Below are 17,513 nucleotides of genomic sequence, written 5' to 3' on the forward strand. Positions count from 1 at the left end.
CTTTAAATGGCCATCACTTCAGCCTTGACCATAGTAAAAGACACAGGCCTGTCCTGCATAGCCACCTTTACTTGAGAATTTTAGTAAATACTACAAAAAGCCATCATTCAAAGCAGAGTCACTTTCTTCCAATCCTGACAATCTCAGCTACCCTAATCCTCTGTTTTTAAACCATTCTGGTAGCAGGTCTGTTACACATAACACTTAAGGCTAATCCATATCAATGCTTCTCTTTTGTCTGAATGAATCCCTTTCACAACAAAACTATATTATTCATTATATTACAAAATAAAACCCCAAACAGGACAGTTAGTGCTTTATCACTTAAGTAAAACACTACTGGGATCAACTGCTTTACTCTTACATTCTATTGGGCACACAATACTGTGATTTCATAAAATATTGTAAATAACTTTAGAAAAGCATATCTAAAAATTACAGAGATAATATTTTCCCATAAAATCAACATATTTGTACACAATTCTTGGCTTGTCACTACATTTTTGACTGATTATTCATGTGAAAAAATAATTAGCTGGTAGAAGCACTTCAGCTTTTCTGCATTTGCTGGCAGAACCCAAGCCATTGTTCTGGCTCCCACACATAGCAGTACTCTTACCAGAGCAGATGCAGCTTCTCATTGATTTAATTTGTTTGTCTTCCACAAATCTCCTGGACCAACTTCATAATTTAATCATCGCTAGATTCCGATTTGTAATATTGTTGGCACAATGCCTACTGTTCTCAAAGAAATTTATTAATCTGAAGACCCTTGCCTCTCAGAAAGAAATTTGAGGATTTTCTTCCTGCTGGCTGAGTTAATGTACTCAGCAGATGGAGCTGTTAAATACTCCTGTTTTATTAAGATTAGACTGGATTACTGAAGTTCTGTGGAATTTTTTTCTTCTTATTACACTTCTTTCCTTCTTAAAATGTTTGTAGAGTAGTTTGATATTAACTACTATGATATTTTAACTAACTAACTACTATGATATTCTTAAGATAATAACTGAGCCCAAAATAAAAAGGCATGAAGATGCCTTTATACATTTCCCTGTGCTGACAAAGGCTTGACTATATAGAAAAACCAAAAGAACAGGCAAACAGCTGAAGTACGATACCTTGGAGATGAAGCTTCAGTGGCACTGATTCCAGAATGATACTCTTAAGTTAATAAGGAAGACTTACACAAGCATCTAAACAGGCAGGGAGCAGAGACAATAGTGCATAATTTATTTGAGCAATTAACTAATCAACAGTCTCTGAATAGTGAATTTATCCAAAACACTGTTCTGAATCTACCCACACTGTTACAATAAACTGGTTAAATCATCCTGATTCAGAAACACATTTAAAGAAACCCCAGTCTATGGGAGGATATGCCACAAGAAGAAAGCAAGTTTAATGAGTTGAGTAAGTTATTCATTATAAACTATTTGCTCAGCTATAATCTGCCATCAAGTGACTGAACACATGCTGAAATGTGAGGGTGGAAACCTTACAGCCTACAGATGTCTGAGCCCTGTACAGATAGATGAACCAGCTGGAAGTGTAGCATCATCACCTAGATAATCACAGACTCCAGGCACTCAGTGGGGCCAGCTTTGAACAGATGCCCAGAAGCCAAAAGAAACAAATTTCTTTCCCATTAAACAGATTAATGGATTTCTTTTGTTCCTATGAAAATTGAACTATGCTAATAGAAAAAGACAAATAAATTTATAAATAAAATAAACTATAATTCAAAATGCATGCCTTTGCTTCATTCCCTGCTCCAGGCCTTGATAACACACATAAAGCTCAGGATGGAGCAAAGGGGCCCTAAAAGCCCCAGATTTACAGGATAGTGGAAGCTGCCTTGAAAGATATTATTATGCATCCCAGATGTCCCAGCACAGAAGACAGGCAGGAAGATTGTGCTGAGGCAGGTATTTCAGAATATCTTCATGCAAACCTTGCAGGGCTGCTGTCACAGAGAATCCCATGGCTACATAAATTGTGTTCCAGCCTAAGATCACCTCAGACACAGCACAATGCTGCTTTGCCACGTCCTCACCTTGGCACAGAATTACAACTACCACTGTATTTGCACTTAAACTTATGGGAAAAGCCCATCTTTTACATTTTTTTCAATCTCATCACCTCCCTTATTTCTTTAATCCCATTTACTTTTTTTTAATGACTGTCAATCCAGAATAATGGCATTAAACCAGTATTTACTATTGCAACAGAGTGAGATCAGATCTTCTCTTTTGAATATGACCTTAGAACATGAGTTGTCAGAAAACAGTGAAATTGATCATCTGCTGAAAGACGTTACAATTATGTCATTGCTAGTAAAACAGTGGCAGAGAATGTGCCTGTATGCTGTATCTCTACTGTATGCAGTGGTATCATAAAAATAGTCCTAACACAGTTCACTCATCCCATTTATTAGACCACAAAAGTGAGTATGCAGTAACCCTGTTTTGGCAAAAAATAGCATGCACAATAAGTGTTCAGTGATAGTTCAGAACCAAAGACAACATATTTCTTTTACTAGTGTAAATGTACCTCAGGAGGATTAATTGGTCTTTTCCTTCAAATACTGGGTCCATGTTGTGTACTGGAGAGATACTGAGTATTTCAGGTAAGTATGGTATTAAGCTTGTCAGTGACATGCTTAGAAGACTGGGAAAGCTGCACATCATGGTTTGGCACAATCTATCTGATTGATATGCTTAACCTGCTTCATTTTACTAGTCTTATCTGACTATAAAGTTTAATTAGATTCTGCTTCTTACATGACTACAGAGAAAGCAGCATCTATCCATTAATTACCACCATCACACTGCTTGGCATTGCAATCCAGGTGAGGAGGAGCCCTCTCTTTGGAGCAGAAGGTGATGAACACGAGCACAGAGAGGGCAGCTGCATGAGTGACACAGCTGTTAGGATGATCAGCAGAGTTTTCTGCCTCTGCTGCTTCCCAGGGTTGAAAGTTTCCCACTGCCTCCAAGCCTGCAAAGCAGGGACTTCCATATTATCACCCCTGTCTGTGCTGATAAAGGAACAGTTCTGGGTACATAACATCTGGAGCATCTGTAAGTATGACACAATTTACAGAACTCCCCCCTGGAAAGCTGCAGAGATGTAAACCAAAGGTTGTACTTAGTAACAAAACTCAGTCTTCCCTTTTGAAAAAATATCTGTATTTTCACAATGCTGAGAGGTCTGTTACAGTGACAACATCTGGGCCAGGACAGCTGAAGACAGATGGTCACTACACTGGCAAAACTACAAACAAGAAGGAAAAGCAATTCTATCTGCATGCTGACCCTACCAGAGAAAGCTCCAATTTTAGGTAAGAGGTTGACTAGTTAGTTATTCAGCTGTCTGTACCCTGTACTTGTGCAGTAAAGGCAGGGCATGAGCTTGACACTGTGTAAGTACTGTCCATATTTTTGTGTTGTTAGTACAGATTAGCTGTGATCTTAGTGTGTGCAAGTTAGTACTCCCCAAGACAGCAGCTGGGAAAGATCTGGGGAATCACCTGGGCCAAAGACTTTTCACAAAAGGGAAAATGGTACTGCCATCCTGTTCCAGTGGTTCCATCTGATAATAGTGAGCTGTGCTGTGCCATGTAGCCTCAAGTCCAGACCCCAGCTCCTGGCCCGCTTTATTTTCTTGTACAAACATAATTACTGATAGCAATGAAAAATATTTGGGATTATTGTTTTTTCAAGTACTAATTCTGATTTTCTTCTCAATAGAGAAGATACAGCTCTTTTTTTACATTGGTTAATATGAAATGCAGGTCAAAGGTAAAATCTTTATCAGAAACAATACTTTACCCATACACAAGTCATAAACTACTAACTGCTCTTTGCATAAAAATATATGAAGAAGAGGAGAAGAGGCAGCAGTGGTGGCAAGACTGAACAATCATTTGGTACAGCAGAACTGGTGTGCCATTCTCCACTGCACAAAGAACAATTAAATACAATTAAATTAAAACACAGGGCTGATAGAGGAAGTCTGGAAGTCTGTAAAATAACTGGACTGCAGAACTGTTCATTGTCTATTCAGTGTAGGAACTAGAAAATGTCCAGTGGAACTTTCAAGATTTGAATGGGACACAGTGAGAATTACTTCTTCACAGACAATTCAGCTGGGCTGTGGGGTCCCTTGACAAATGCTGCATGTGCCAAAATCTGCATGAGTTCTACAACTGATTGGTCAAATTCATGGAAGAAAAGTCTGCCAAGTGACAATAATTTTGGAGGTGCCATCTCTGACTCAGGGTCACCTTGATATTCTGGTTGGTTAATGCTGGATGAGTATTCTGCGAAATATCACAACTGTACAACTCCCAGGATATCTACCATTGGCCACTGTTGGAAACATGCTGTGGTGCTAGACATATCTTTTATCTCTATCAGTATGGTTGTATCATGTTCTTCCTTGTCTGCTCTGCTACTTCACCATTAGACCTGCTTGTGATCAGTTTTCTCCCAAATTTATTATACAACTGGGGTCATGGGGAACAAGAGACTCTTTCTCTGCCTTTCCTAAAGAAGACCAGAAAGTGGGGGGTGGGGGAGACTCTCTCCCTTTGGTGGCAGGATTTCCAGGAAGAGGAGAAAAGAGAAACCACTTCATCCACAGGAAAGCTGAGGGATTTGAAGAGCTCTGTGTACTAGGGAGTCTTCATCTGCTCCCTGTGAAGAGAGATGAAGATGAAGAGAGGAAGATATTACTCCCTGTACCAAATACCCACTCTTCTCCAGAAGCCAAATACATAGATCTCAGTCTGAATTGTACTCCCAGCCAAGAGAGGATTTAACCTTTTCCCAATGGGAGAAAAATTTGACTGTGATTCACCCTCACTTTTTAGTAACTTATTACCCAGCTTGTAATCACAGAGCACTGGTTGCTGGGGTCAGTACAGCAATCCCAGGAGGAAGTTCAGTGGTCTGTGATAAGAAGCCATATGAACAGGTGGTATCTTCTGCCCTCTGGTCAGTGACTGCTCCCAAAAACATTACCTTATGGTCTGATTTAAAGAAGGCCTGAACCTCTAAAAGCTCTTAAAATGCTATACAGTGCATTAGAAACAAAATGGCAGAGTAATTTCCAAGCCTCAGACTCCCATTTCCTAGCATGGATAAGCTGCCTCATGAACAATGTCAGGCACAAGTGCTTGAGTAAATGACAAAAGCACAGCTATATTTACACAGGTCAGTCTTGAACAACTGAACTACAGCCATGGAACAGCTACATGCTTGAAGAATCTCACCTTAGACACTGGCAATATATGTTTATACCTGCAGCCAGACATTACAGCTGTCTCTCATCTCCCTGTCCAGAACTTCTGAGAACAGAACTTCTGAAGGAGCGTTAAGTCAGAATAACCTCATTTTATTACATTTTTCTTTTTATAAAATGGTCACTTTTAGAATATACACACTAGAAAGCCTAAATTAAAATTTTTGTGATATTTTTCCCTTAATTTTTCACAACCTTCTTTGAATCACAGGCACAAACAGTAGTTTTGGAAGCATGGAATTAAAGGCTAATTTTCTAGACCTTCTATAGTCAGCCAGACCCAGTTTCTTTAAAATAAAACTTCCTTCCTAATCCTTCCAACTTCAGTACCTTGTTTCCTCCTTTTACAAGGGCTGCCCTTAGGCGTTTCCGTCAGGAGGTGAAGAAGAAAAGCTCTTTGACACGAGAAGGATTACTTACTTCATTGCCTAGAGTGTTTGTCCTAGGCTTGCATTTCCCTATATTATTTCCTTTTTTTTTTCCTTTTCCCATAGAAAGGCACTCTATTTTTGTGCTAGCATTGTGCCATGTTTGCACTATTTTTACAGCTCTGTTTTGGAGCTCCAAATATTCATGAATCAAGGAAGAGGTGTTTGACTCATAGTAAGGGATTTTTCTCCTCATTTTCTGAGAGACTCTCACCAGAGCTGTGGACTGCTTATCCAGGGGAAAGCTAGTTACAGTAAATGCAGGGTGGTGTTTCTTTTGTTTGTTTTCATTTTTTAATTAGGTAATTCCTGTAATATAACCAACTGATCTAACACATAGTGAGCTGATAACACAACATTAAATTCTGCAAGTAGGATGCATGGTGGAGGCCACAATGACAGACAGAGAGCACACAATTATACCACAATTCCTCAGTGCATGTTTAGAAAGATCAGGACTTATCACCCAAACTTTCCACAAATTAGCTTAAAAGTTGCTCCACATAAAGTATGGTAACACAGCAGTAAGACTTCTGCTCTTCTCTATGTGAGTCAAAGAATCTCTCCCTTCCCTCTATCTTTTCAATCTTAGAAATGCCAGGAATGCAATATCCTGTTTCCTTTGGTTTTGCTGGGGGCCTTGTGGGTGCTTTAGGAAATGTTTAAATGCTGAAACTTTAATAAAGAGCTCTGCTGTCCAAGAGAACCTCATTAGTCATGGACAATGAAAGACTATTAATAGTAACATCGACAATATGCAAACAAAAAGTCAGAACAGTGTTTAAAAGCCCTTTCTTCTCTCAAATGCTAAAGATCCTCTTACTTTAGTCTCATGATAGCCTCACTTTATTACTCTGCAGTCAGCTTTTCTGTTTGTAAAACTGTAATTTTTATTGTAAACACCCCAGAAATTGCCTTCTGCTTTTGGAAAGATATCTCTTTCAAGGCTTTTACAATCCATCTCAGAAAGGTAAAAGATCCTATTTTTGTCCCTTTGAAAAATTACAGTTTTCACTTTTGAAATAGTACAACTTTTAAGAACTCTAGCCTTGAAATAACGCAGGGTAACAAGAGTGATTTCATAGTAAGTCAGGGAAGCATGGACTGTTAGGATTTTACTGTGGATGAATCTTTCACAGTAAGAAAATATGGTGTTTAACTACCCTTACTAGGGCTTCTGAGTTGTGATGAAAAGAAACAGAACAGATTTGTTTTCAGATGAGAGAGACAGTAAATACAAGCACACTTACATTCAGACTACTTAGATGGTAGGAAAAATTTTCTTTAAAAAACAAACGCTTCACTGAAAAACTTAATTAATGTTACAAAATTGATAAATGTAAATACATGTCACGTAAACTCATTAGGAAGAATCAAAGCTAACCTAAAAAGGAAGAGTCCATATCTCAAAATGAAAACATTAAAGGGATGGAAAGGCCCAAATAAAATAGCTGCTTTAAGCAATTTGCATTCTCTCTGCTTTCTGTAGTGCAAAGCCATTAACTATATATAGCTCAATGTCTCTTTGGTCAGCAAAAAACAACATAGAAACACAACCAAACCAATCCCTTCTTCTACAATGCAACATGTTTTTAATTAAGAAAGAATGCCAGGATGAAGGAAACCTTACAAGTTCAATAAGCCGAGACCATTCAGTTTTTGGAAGTGGGGGAAAAGGGTTAAGGTTTTCATTGTAAACTTCACATGTTTTATGTTAATGTAACTATTTAAGCCCTTTCTTGACTTTCCGATCATGTCTTTTGACAGGAAAGGGAGTATTTGTTTTGTCTGTTTTTAACTCTCAGGAAAGCAAACTAGAACTGTCCAGAAATGTCTCTCCTTTATTCTGACCTCTGCCTTCCAAAAGGAGCAGTTTAGGCATGATGCATTTACCAGAGAACAGAAGTATGAAATTCCCCTTCTAATGCAAAAATCTTACCTGGGTAATCATTCTTGTCTACATCTGAGTCTCCTCTCAGAGTGAAGCCAAATCCTGAAGGCATGGACTGTGAGGCCCAGGCTCCATTGAGAACCTGGGAAGGGTTAGGGTTTAACCCATTACTGTGTCCATTGTAAATGAGCACTTTACCTCTTCTGTCTTCTCCTGCAAATGGTGCACCAATAGCAATGTCTGCAGTGAAAAAAAAAAAATAAAAAAAGGAAAGGATAAAAGGAACGGACACAATTAAAAATTAACTCCCTGCAGGAAAATAGACTTAAATTGCTTCTGATACAAACATGCAAGAACTTCAACATTCTGTACTGCTGTATGTATTCTAGCTTAAAGGCAAATATTCAAAATGTTAGCAGTGTTTTTTCTGTTTCAAACTTTCATGACAAAAGCTTATAAAATAATCCTATGAAGAGGTTGTTTAATTATACTGAATAGCCAGTCCACACTGGATGCCTCTACATATTTCCAGGGCAGTTAATTAGCTTTAATAAACCAAGCTCTAATGAACGCCTGCTTCTACTTTCATATTTTTAAACAGGTACAAATTTTCTTTGATTTCTTCTATCACCTGTCAATAAGGAGCAGCTATTAGATAACACTAATTTTCTTTTTCCAGATAACATATCCTACATAGACAAAAAACTTCATGCCCTCAAACACCCAATGATTTAGAATGCAAAAGAGAACAGTGGAATATAATGTTTTCATCTATACCAATTCATCATTTTATTGATGGAATAGTACTGAGTCAGGAATTTCACAAGAGGTCTACGACACTATGGAATTAAACAGTTCAATCCTTAAAAATGAGGTGCCATATCCAAGAAGCAGAATTCACAGTGCTCTTAGTTTCTGTGCACGGGATGTGGAGACAATATTGTCTAGATTGAGATCCAACAGCTGTTCTAGCTGAGCTAGACAATAGGAAACAATACAGGATATGTACCTATAGCTCTCAATTTTGGGTTCTGATCTAGGAAATGATGCTGGACTTCTTTATTAAACTTGAATTGAGCACCTGGACTCTGTAGCTTCACTCCAAAGGCAGAAGTGCACCAAAGCTCTATGATTGGCATATTCAGTTACGAAGCAGAAGACTCTGGCTCTAGAGTATTCTTAGTCTTTACGCAGTGACAGAGAAAAGCAGAAATGTCTTCTGCCTACCTCATCTGAATTCTGGAGAGACAGGAGACCAACACTGCCTGCCCAGAGTAGCTGAGGGCATGTGCTACTGCTCACAGGTAGAAAACAGGAATTCTCCACCATGAGGTTCAGCTGTGCTGAACTCCATGGTGGGATTCCAGGATAAATCAGTGAGGGTACTCTCAGCAGCCACAATCCAATGTCTTCTACCCACAGGAGGGTATTCATATTTTGTACACTCTGAACCCCAGTGCAATTCTATGACTCCGGACATGAATGATCCCTCAGCAGCCACACAATGAGGATATTGCCCTAGAATCTAGTGGCTAGAGCACAAGGGCTGTGAAAAACAGCCCTTGAGGTAATTAATTTTTCCTTGGTTCATTAATTTTCCTCAGTTCATTAATTTTTCCTTAGTGGGACAACTATTCTAAAGGCTACTGTGCAAAACAGCTCTTCCAGGAAAAAACTTCTTGGTGTTTTAGATGCAAAGATACCTGCTTTGAAGATCCCTAACATCCTGGAAATAAGAAGTAAGGTAATGCATGCAGGGAAAACCAAGATGCCACTGATCATGTCTAGGAGGCTAACTTTAGGTGCTCAAGGTATTCCAGTTTTCTGAGGTAATCAAGCAGTAAGTTTATTTGTTCTGTTTCCTTGAATGCAGGCTGCCAGTTAACTTACATGAACATTTTGTTGTGTGCATGTGCTATAAGCATTTAAAAGAATCCATTATGCACTGTTTTTTTAGTACTTAAGTTCCAGTGGAAGGCTGACTCCAAAATAGTACTTCTGAACTTGCTCAATTCTTTCATTGCTGACAAAATGCTCCATGTACTGAGCCTCACTGAATTATCAAACTCTTCCAAGCATTTGAGGAGAGAACTCTGATTTTAAAAAAATGAAACATCTTAACCAAGTAATTAAATGTTATTATAGTTATAAAACAAAGGTATTTTTATTTAAAAATACTAATATTTAGTAAAAAAAATCACACTGTAGTCAATCACACTGACTGCCCTCTTATTGGTCGCTTTTCATGATTTAGGTCTCAAGTTTCATTAGCATTGGTGTAAATTCTCATGAATTTCAAATGTGTAACAAAGCCTTTTCCAGCACAGCACAGACACAATGTTTGCTGCTTGGGCATTTGTAATTTCAGTGTTACAAGTACACTACATTACATAAAAATTACCATTATATCCATCTTGATTGAGATCTCCAAGGTGTGTGATTGCACTGCCAAATCTACCAAACACTTCAGTGCCTGTCAGAATTTGTGCATCTTGGAAGAGGAACGCACTTTCTTGCAGATACAGATAAACTTGCCCAACTTCTTTAGGCTTGCTCTCAAATTCTCGTTCCATAAAAAGAGGGGCACCGACTAGGATATCATCTAAACTGGAAAAAAAACAAAAACAGTGTCACTGAGAGACTGAGTGTTGACAACACAGTTTATACATTTGCTAAACAAGAAGCTGATAATTATCATACAGTCAGACTAAGCGAGGTAAGAAGGCACTTCTGGAGTCCTAGTTCAAACACTTGGTCAAAGCATGTTCAATTAGGGAAGGCTGTCCACAGCTATACTCAGTTCAGTTTTGAATATCTCCATGGATGGAGACTCCACAACTTCTCTGAGCAACTACTTCCAGTGTCTGATCATCACCACAGCCAAAATGGTTTTTTTTCTAGGTTTAAAAGGAATTGCTTGCACTTCAATTCATGCCCACAATAGACACCAAAAACTTACACTTTGCAATTGGTGATGCTGAAGTCAGCAATCTAAGAGTGAATCTGTGTCACTAGAACAAATTCTGTAGATCTGTTTTACTAACAGGGCCAACAAGAGACAAATTTTAGTATTAAATCTAGTTTTTGCAAATTATACATCAGTTAAGTGACCAAAAGAAAAAACCCTGCCACTTTACAACAGATTTTTGAGTAACATACATGAAACACAAGTAGAACCTCAATTAATAGAGAATGCATCATCACTTCTTCATATAGAAATGGGAGAAAAAGCCAAAGTCCTATTTCTGAAAACACTTCTGTTCTATACTAGGTACACAAGTAGTTGCAGTGTTCATATAATTTTCTGTACTGAGTATCAAAAAGAAAGGACATAATCGAATCATAAAAATAAGATGCTTAGAGGAAAAAGTCTGTCCATTATGCTACTCCAAGAAGAATCAGTAAAAGAACACAGACCAATCAAAGCATATTTTGCATGTTGTTCTAAACAGCAATTTTTCAACACGTGTTACCAACATTTATTCAGAGGGAATAAAAAGATCCTTTAATGAACTGTGAAGAATAAAACCAGGTGTGATTGACAGACTCATAAAAATCAGAAGTATTCTTAATGGATTATTCTGAGATATGAAATGATAGCATCAGATTAATTGCTGAAGGTTGCTCAAGGCCAAATAATAAAATCATTTGCATTACATTCAGTGGTCTTTGATCATCTGTATTAAGGAAGTCTGTTACTGAAAATAACTAGGAATACTTAATCACAGAATATTTAATTTGGAAAACATTCTCTTACTCTAATGTGAATTTTTTTTCAAACTTTGTAAAACTCACAGAAAACTTTCTATTCACAATTCATCATATTTCCAACATGAGTTTATCTATCAGCAAACCAAATAATAAAATTGTACTGCATTGTTTTTCCTAATCCTGACAGAAAAAAATCTGTATGATTCAGCAGTAGTTCAGGTATTATTTTACAGATGTACACTATGATTCTAAGATACACACTGTAGAATTTAGCACAGAATATTTCATCTAGAAGAAAAAAATTTCACTGTAGAACTTACACATTATATAAGTTGTGACAAAATACTTCTAGGAATGTTATTTTTCTACTAAGTTTTATAGTATGTTTCCATAAAAGAAAGTGCAGTTCAAATGTTAGGTCAGTTTGGTACAGCTGTCCTATTTTTTATGTTATATTTTTCCCTATGGCATAAATAACTAAAAAGGAAGGAAGCAGATGCTGACTTGACATCAAAGGTGGGATTTCCCTTTAACACTAAACATTAAAAATCTTCCTCTACTAATGGAAGATGTTTGTGGTTGGGACAGAATATCAGCTGAAATGGTTGCCATGAAACAACAGCAACAACAGAAAGAAATAATGAATGCTGTTTTAAAAATAAGTTATTTTACATATGCCATGTACTAAAAGCATTACACAGTAGCACTATCATGAGTTACTGCTTCAGTACCTCACAGCCCAGATATTCCCAGCACTTTGGAACGCCACAGAGTTAAGTGCTGTAGGAACCATGAAATAAAAAAATGTGCTTGGCTCCCTTGAATATTTTACAAATGAGCAATTTTAAGACTAAAGGAAGATTATTTTAGAGATGATAAGGAACTAAATCACTGAGTCAGAAAGCTCCCAGCACACTGATGTAAAATAAACAGATACCCAGATACCTTTAAAACCCTGGTCCATAGAGCAAAATCTATAGTGCCTAAAATGAAAAGAGAAACACAGACTACATATTGTGTACTAATACTCTCTAAGCAGAAGCCTAACTCAGAACACATGATTCACCAGGTGATACAGAAAGCAAGCAGAGAGGAGCTGGAGCTTGTTGAACAGGGAGCATATCATCCCAGCTAGAAGTGCACAGTACTGGGTTATTTTTCTGGTAAAATTTCAACTTTGCTAAAATAAATGACAGTGACTCTATAAAATGCATGCACAGTCCAGGGCTCATCTTCTGATGTACTGAGGGACAGGTGGAAGGAAGGCACCTAATACACTGACCTATTTCTCAACTGGTTATGGGCAGCAGAGCCACCTGGAACACTCACAACACTTGGTTTGTCTTCCCTCCAGGTATTTTTAGGTATTGCCCCCACCAACACCTTATTTTCCTCACTGTCTTAATTTTTCCCCCTTCTCCTTCAGAGCTGAGCTCTGTTGGTCAAAGCACGCTGCTTCAGCAAGTCCTCTGCAAGAAGGAACTCTCCCTCAGGCAATTCTAGAGGTTTGGGATTAGAGTGTGGGTTTTTTGTGCTGTCACAGCAGTGTACTATAACTAGAAAGGAAGGATTTGTCAGCTACCCAACTCTCTCTGATCCTCATTTACTTTCTTCTGGTTCCTCTTCAAGTGGGTAAAATGAGCAAACAATTTCTGCTTACCATACTTTATGCTCAGTTCTACCTCCCAGCTTCTACAACTTAATTACTTAGAGAGCAAGCAGTCATGGGGGTACGGGGGGTGTGTGTACTTGTTGGGTTCTAAGTGCCTATGTGGTTAGTATTATGCATTTTATTCGTGAAAGAGGATATTTCAATTGGCTTTTCACATTGTAGGAGTTTGTATTTACAAAATTGAGAGTTCTGAGTCAAATTCAGTTTGATGTGATTACTTTTAAAAAGCCATGAGTAAAAAAAAGCAAAAGCCCCTGGACAGTAATATTAAATCATGAAATGCAGTTCAGTGTGCAGTGGTATTTTGAACTGGTTCATTAGATTTCATTATTGCACTAAGATGCTAGAGTTAACAAAAATGGTATATTAATTTTTGCTCCAACGCAGAAAAGTAACCAGCCAGTATTACTTTCCTTCTGATTAAAAAAAAAAAATCTTTAAAAAGCACAAAGCTGACCACCTGCTGAGACTGTGTGCCATTCCTTTGTATCCTGCAGAGTAATAAAAAGCAGGAATATGGGAAATGTCAAGAGGTCAAAGTATAACTATGAAAAGCTTTGATATAGGCCAAATAAAAAAACCCAGTAAACAGTTTATTTCACTATTTTTATTGGACTGATTCAGCCTAAATTGAAAGTGCTCTCTTTTTCTCTATTTACTAGGAATGTAGCTTGTATGTTGATGGCAAACTTGATTTATTAAGTTTCATTGCGGATTTCTCAGAAATAGCAACAGGCAACTAAAGGGTAGTTCAAGCAGTATCCTCAATATCCCTGTTCTGCCTGCAGTCCTGATGTTGTGCAGATAAAACTGCATTATTCACTTTGCTATATCCACAGAATTGCTGGGCTAGATCTACAGAACTTTTTTCCCAAAGATGAGCCTAATCTTTGAGCAATATCCTGAGTCTTATTACAGGAAAGCACTGTTCCTAACAATCTTGTATTCTTTTTTTTCCAGCAAATAACTTAATCAGGTTTCTCATACTGATGGGGCCACAACTACCTCCTCATCTTTAGCTGAATAAAATATCTAAGTGAATTTGAAGTGTTAATTCCCCTTTTGCTTTTTTTCCCCTCCTTTACTCTTCCTTTGGTTTCTCATACTGATGAGGCCACAACTCCTCATCTTTAGCTGAATAAAATGTCTAAGTGAATTTGAAGTGTTAATTCCCCTTTTGCTTTTTTTCCCTCCTTTACTCTTGCTTTCAGATAAATATTTCTATTGATTATATGTACAAAGCAGCAAAGGCAGACTACATATCTAATTAGACATGTTTATCCAGTAGAGCTTTTTGTGTTTTGTTTTCTGTGGGATGTTTGGATCTCAGGAAGAGTCTTTAGATTTCTTTTAAGATATAGACTGGGAGACCACACAGATCTCAACAGCAGTTTGATTATATTATTGACATAAACTGTGGTTTTAGAGGTACACAGAAAGTATGAGACCTGCCAAGTAACCCTAGGGTTAACAGGAAATAACCTGCACAGGAAATAGTTTGGTTCAGTGAGAAGTTAAATAAGTACCCTGTAAGTCTAATGAGTGTCTATTGCACCTTAGATTAATGTTTCCCCACCCTTTAACATTTGTAATACATCAGTAGGACTAAATAATTTCTGATTCTGTATATCAGAAAAACCAAAATTTTCAAAACTGTGATACTATGACAAAATTTAATCTCAGAAACTAGGAAGGATTTGAGTTCTATGAAGCCACAATGGAAACTGCTGAAGCTTCTGTTCTGGCGTTGTTTTGGTCTTTGGTCTTTTTTTGTAACTGCAATAACACTTTACCACCTTGTTACTTTTCTCTTCTCTTGTAAAACTCAATCTTTAAAGGGTCACTAGTCACTGATGAGAAGCAATGACTCAACCCAGAAAAATTATTTCATGCACTATGTTTAAGCACTTAATAAGAAATGATCACAAGAAAAACATATGATGTAGACACATCTGAGGCATTCTGCAACAAGCAAGAGTACACTACATCTCCAAATATTATCCTGGCTCATCTTTGTGCAGACTTCCAAGCCTCTGAGTTTCAGGGATCTTTATCTCCTTGCTAGATAGCTACTATAAATATTCTCTTACTAAAGTCCTCTTCGTTTAAAATATCTAATCAGACTTTGCATGACTTGAAAGTTAACAAGAGTTTTGTCCAACAGATCCTGAAACTCCCAGGTATCTTAGGGATCCCCAAGTATCATGACCCTGGGAGCAGAGCATCATTATCCCTCCGACACGCACAATGCCTGCTGTGACAACTGTGGGGCACAGACAATTGGTGGTCTTCAGGATGATAAAAATGGATGGCCAACCAGCAGTTGCTGGAATGAGGAAAGAAGAGCTGATGGCATTAGAAGGCTTTTAAAATTGAGAAGTGAAGCTATGGATGAGAAAATTTTCCTGTATGGGAGACTGAACTTCTGACTTTCACCTATCTCTTAACCGTGGTGCTATTTACTCACTGTTTTTTCTATCTGGATCTGTTTCCTAGGACTCTGGATGCTCCTATGACACAATGCTTTGAATAAATATTCAGGGAGATAAACTCACCCAAACTAGGCCTGCAAATACTCATGCCACCGGAACTGCGCAAAGATAAGTCTGTGTGGAAAATTAAAATTAGAGAAGCCAAGAGAAGCATTTTGAGGTATAAAGCACCTGAAAACCTACATTTATAAATAAATATCAGTCATTGCTTCTATTAACATTCAGTGGAGCTGAATATATTTTGTAACCTACCCATCATTGTTAACATCAGATACTGCAACTGTGTACCCAAAATAGGACGCCATCTGAAAATAAAAAACAACAGATAGACTTTCATAGCTGATATAAAATGTAAAGTTTTTTTTACTGATAATCCTCTTTGATGCACTAGAGATACAATGTTTCATCACACAGTTGCTTGACATTACCTGCTCACCAGTGAAGTTCTGAATAAAGCTCAAGTCAGAAGAATTAATAATTGAGACCTGGCAACAGAAGAATAAGGAAAGTTTCAGGCACACATGGAGATACTACGGCATGACATCACTGCAAAATAATTTAACATAGTAAAAGATGGTCCAAGAAAAAACAGTTCTTTTTCTGTCTCACTACAGTTACCCTGTATGATCTTGAACAAATTGCTAAGATTTCATGACCCTCATGTTCCCCATGAAAAAAATAGGGAAAAGTATTTCCCTTCCTTGCTGGATGCTGAACAGCAAATCACAGACTATCAACTAATCAGTGACTAGGCATGAAAACATGAACTTAAAACATAAAGAAATTTTAGGAATTCTTTAATGTAAAGAATTTTTTCCTAAAAATTCTACAAACAAATCCCAGTGACACAAAGAATTTGGGGTCCACAAAACTAGAGAATGTGTCTGTAGCTGTGATCTCTTTTCCCACTCAGGATACTTGTGGAACTTTTTGCCTACAAGTTAACAGCTGTATCCACAAATGTATATTGTTTTCTCCCTTCACTTCTAAGTGCATATCATGACTCTTTGCATCTGGATTTCAGTGTATATACTTACAGCACAGAAAGTAAACAATGGGTATGAATAATCTGAACTTGGACTCCTCTGCATTGTGGACACAGCATTGCACAAAAATATGGGTGAGCTTGGGTCTGATAACACTTGGTGGGTATAGAGATACTAGTCAGACTCAGAGCATGTAACTGTAATTGTGATTGCCTAGTGAAAACAGACATCAGAAGGGACTAAGTGCTTACCATTCAAAATCCAAACCAGTAAAGGCATTCCAACCCAGCCAGATAAGCCTGAGGGTCAAAGTCAGTGGCAGTTTTCCCTGATTTGAAAGTTTTGTATGAAAGAGATAGAAAATATAATGTAGCATTTAACCTTACAAATAGCTTAATTGCCTTCTCACTATAAAAATTATAAAATGAAGGTCCAGTACATACATAGCCAAAGTTCTGTGCTCCCCTTGGGACTCCAGCAACCAGCTCTGAAAGGATAAATGATCAACAGTGAACTGGTTTTGCAATGTGAGCCATGTATGTAACATATATCCCACACCACTTAAAACTTCCTTGATATATATGTCCTTAGGATCCCTTAGGATTGTGATTTGTGATCTGTATCTGAAAGACCTGTAAATCACTTCAAGTCATTATTTCGTAAGACTATAGCATTCACCTGGTTAATTTACTGGCACAAAACGTTACCCTCTGACCTTTGAATACACCCATCCATGGATCTCTTTCTGTTTAGCATTGCACAGTATAATAAAGTTCTTGGTACAATTCAGCTTGTTACCTGACAGCTGATGGAACAAAAATTAGTTATGGCATCACATACTAGAGCACAGAAGCTAAATAGAACTGTCCTTACAAATACTTTGTTTCTTTTTGCCTACCAACAGTTTGGCTCATCCATTATTTCACTTGATGCCATGAAAGTGCTCGACAAATTCTGCACCATCTACCTAAAAGCATTACAAGGAAATTTTTGTGACTGGCATTGGAAGGATCCACTGAATAAAAA

The 17,513-nt window shown here is 37.6% G+C and overlaps 1 protein-coding gene across 1 annotated transcript in view; it reads right to left on the reverse strand.

Moving 5' to 3' along the window:
* ITGA8 (integrin subunit alpha 8) overlaps window positions 1–17,513 on the reverse strand; it is a 109,096-nt gene that overhangs the window by 70,948 nt on the left and 20,635 nt on the right. The window contains exons 9-13 of the mRNA XM_041408882.1: window positions 16,931–16,974; window positions 15,930–15,986; window positions 15,754–15,806; window positions 10,028–10,233; window positions 7,675–7,866 (exon numbers count right to left, since the gene is read on the reverse strand). Of these exons, the coding sequence (XP_041264816.1) occupies window positions 7,675–7,866; window positions 10,028–10,233; window positions 15,754–15,806; window positions 15,930–15,986; window positions 16,931–16,974 (552 nt within the window). The remainder of the gene's footprint in view (window positions 1–7,674; window positions 7,867–10,027; window positions 10,234–15,753; window positions 15,807–15,929; window positions 15,987–16,930; window positions 16,975–17,513) is intronic.

Source organism: Onychostruthus taczanowskii, unplaced genomic scaffold (assembly GCF_017590055.1).
Source record: "Onychostruthus taczanowskii isolate IOZ18803 unplaced genomic scaffold, ASM1759005v1 scaffold3, whole genome shotgun sequence".
NCBI lineage: Eukaryota > Metazoa > Chordata > Aves > Passeriformes > Passeridae > Onychostruthus > Onychostruthus taczanowskii.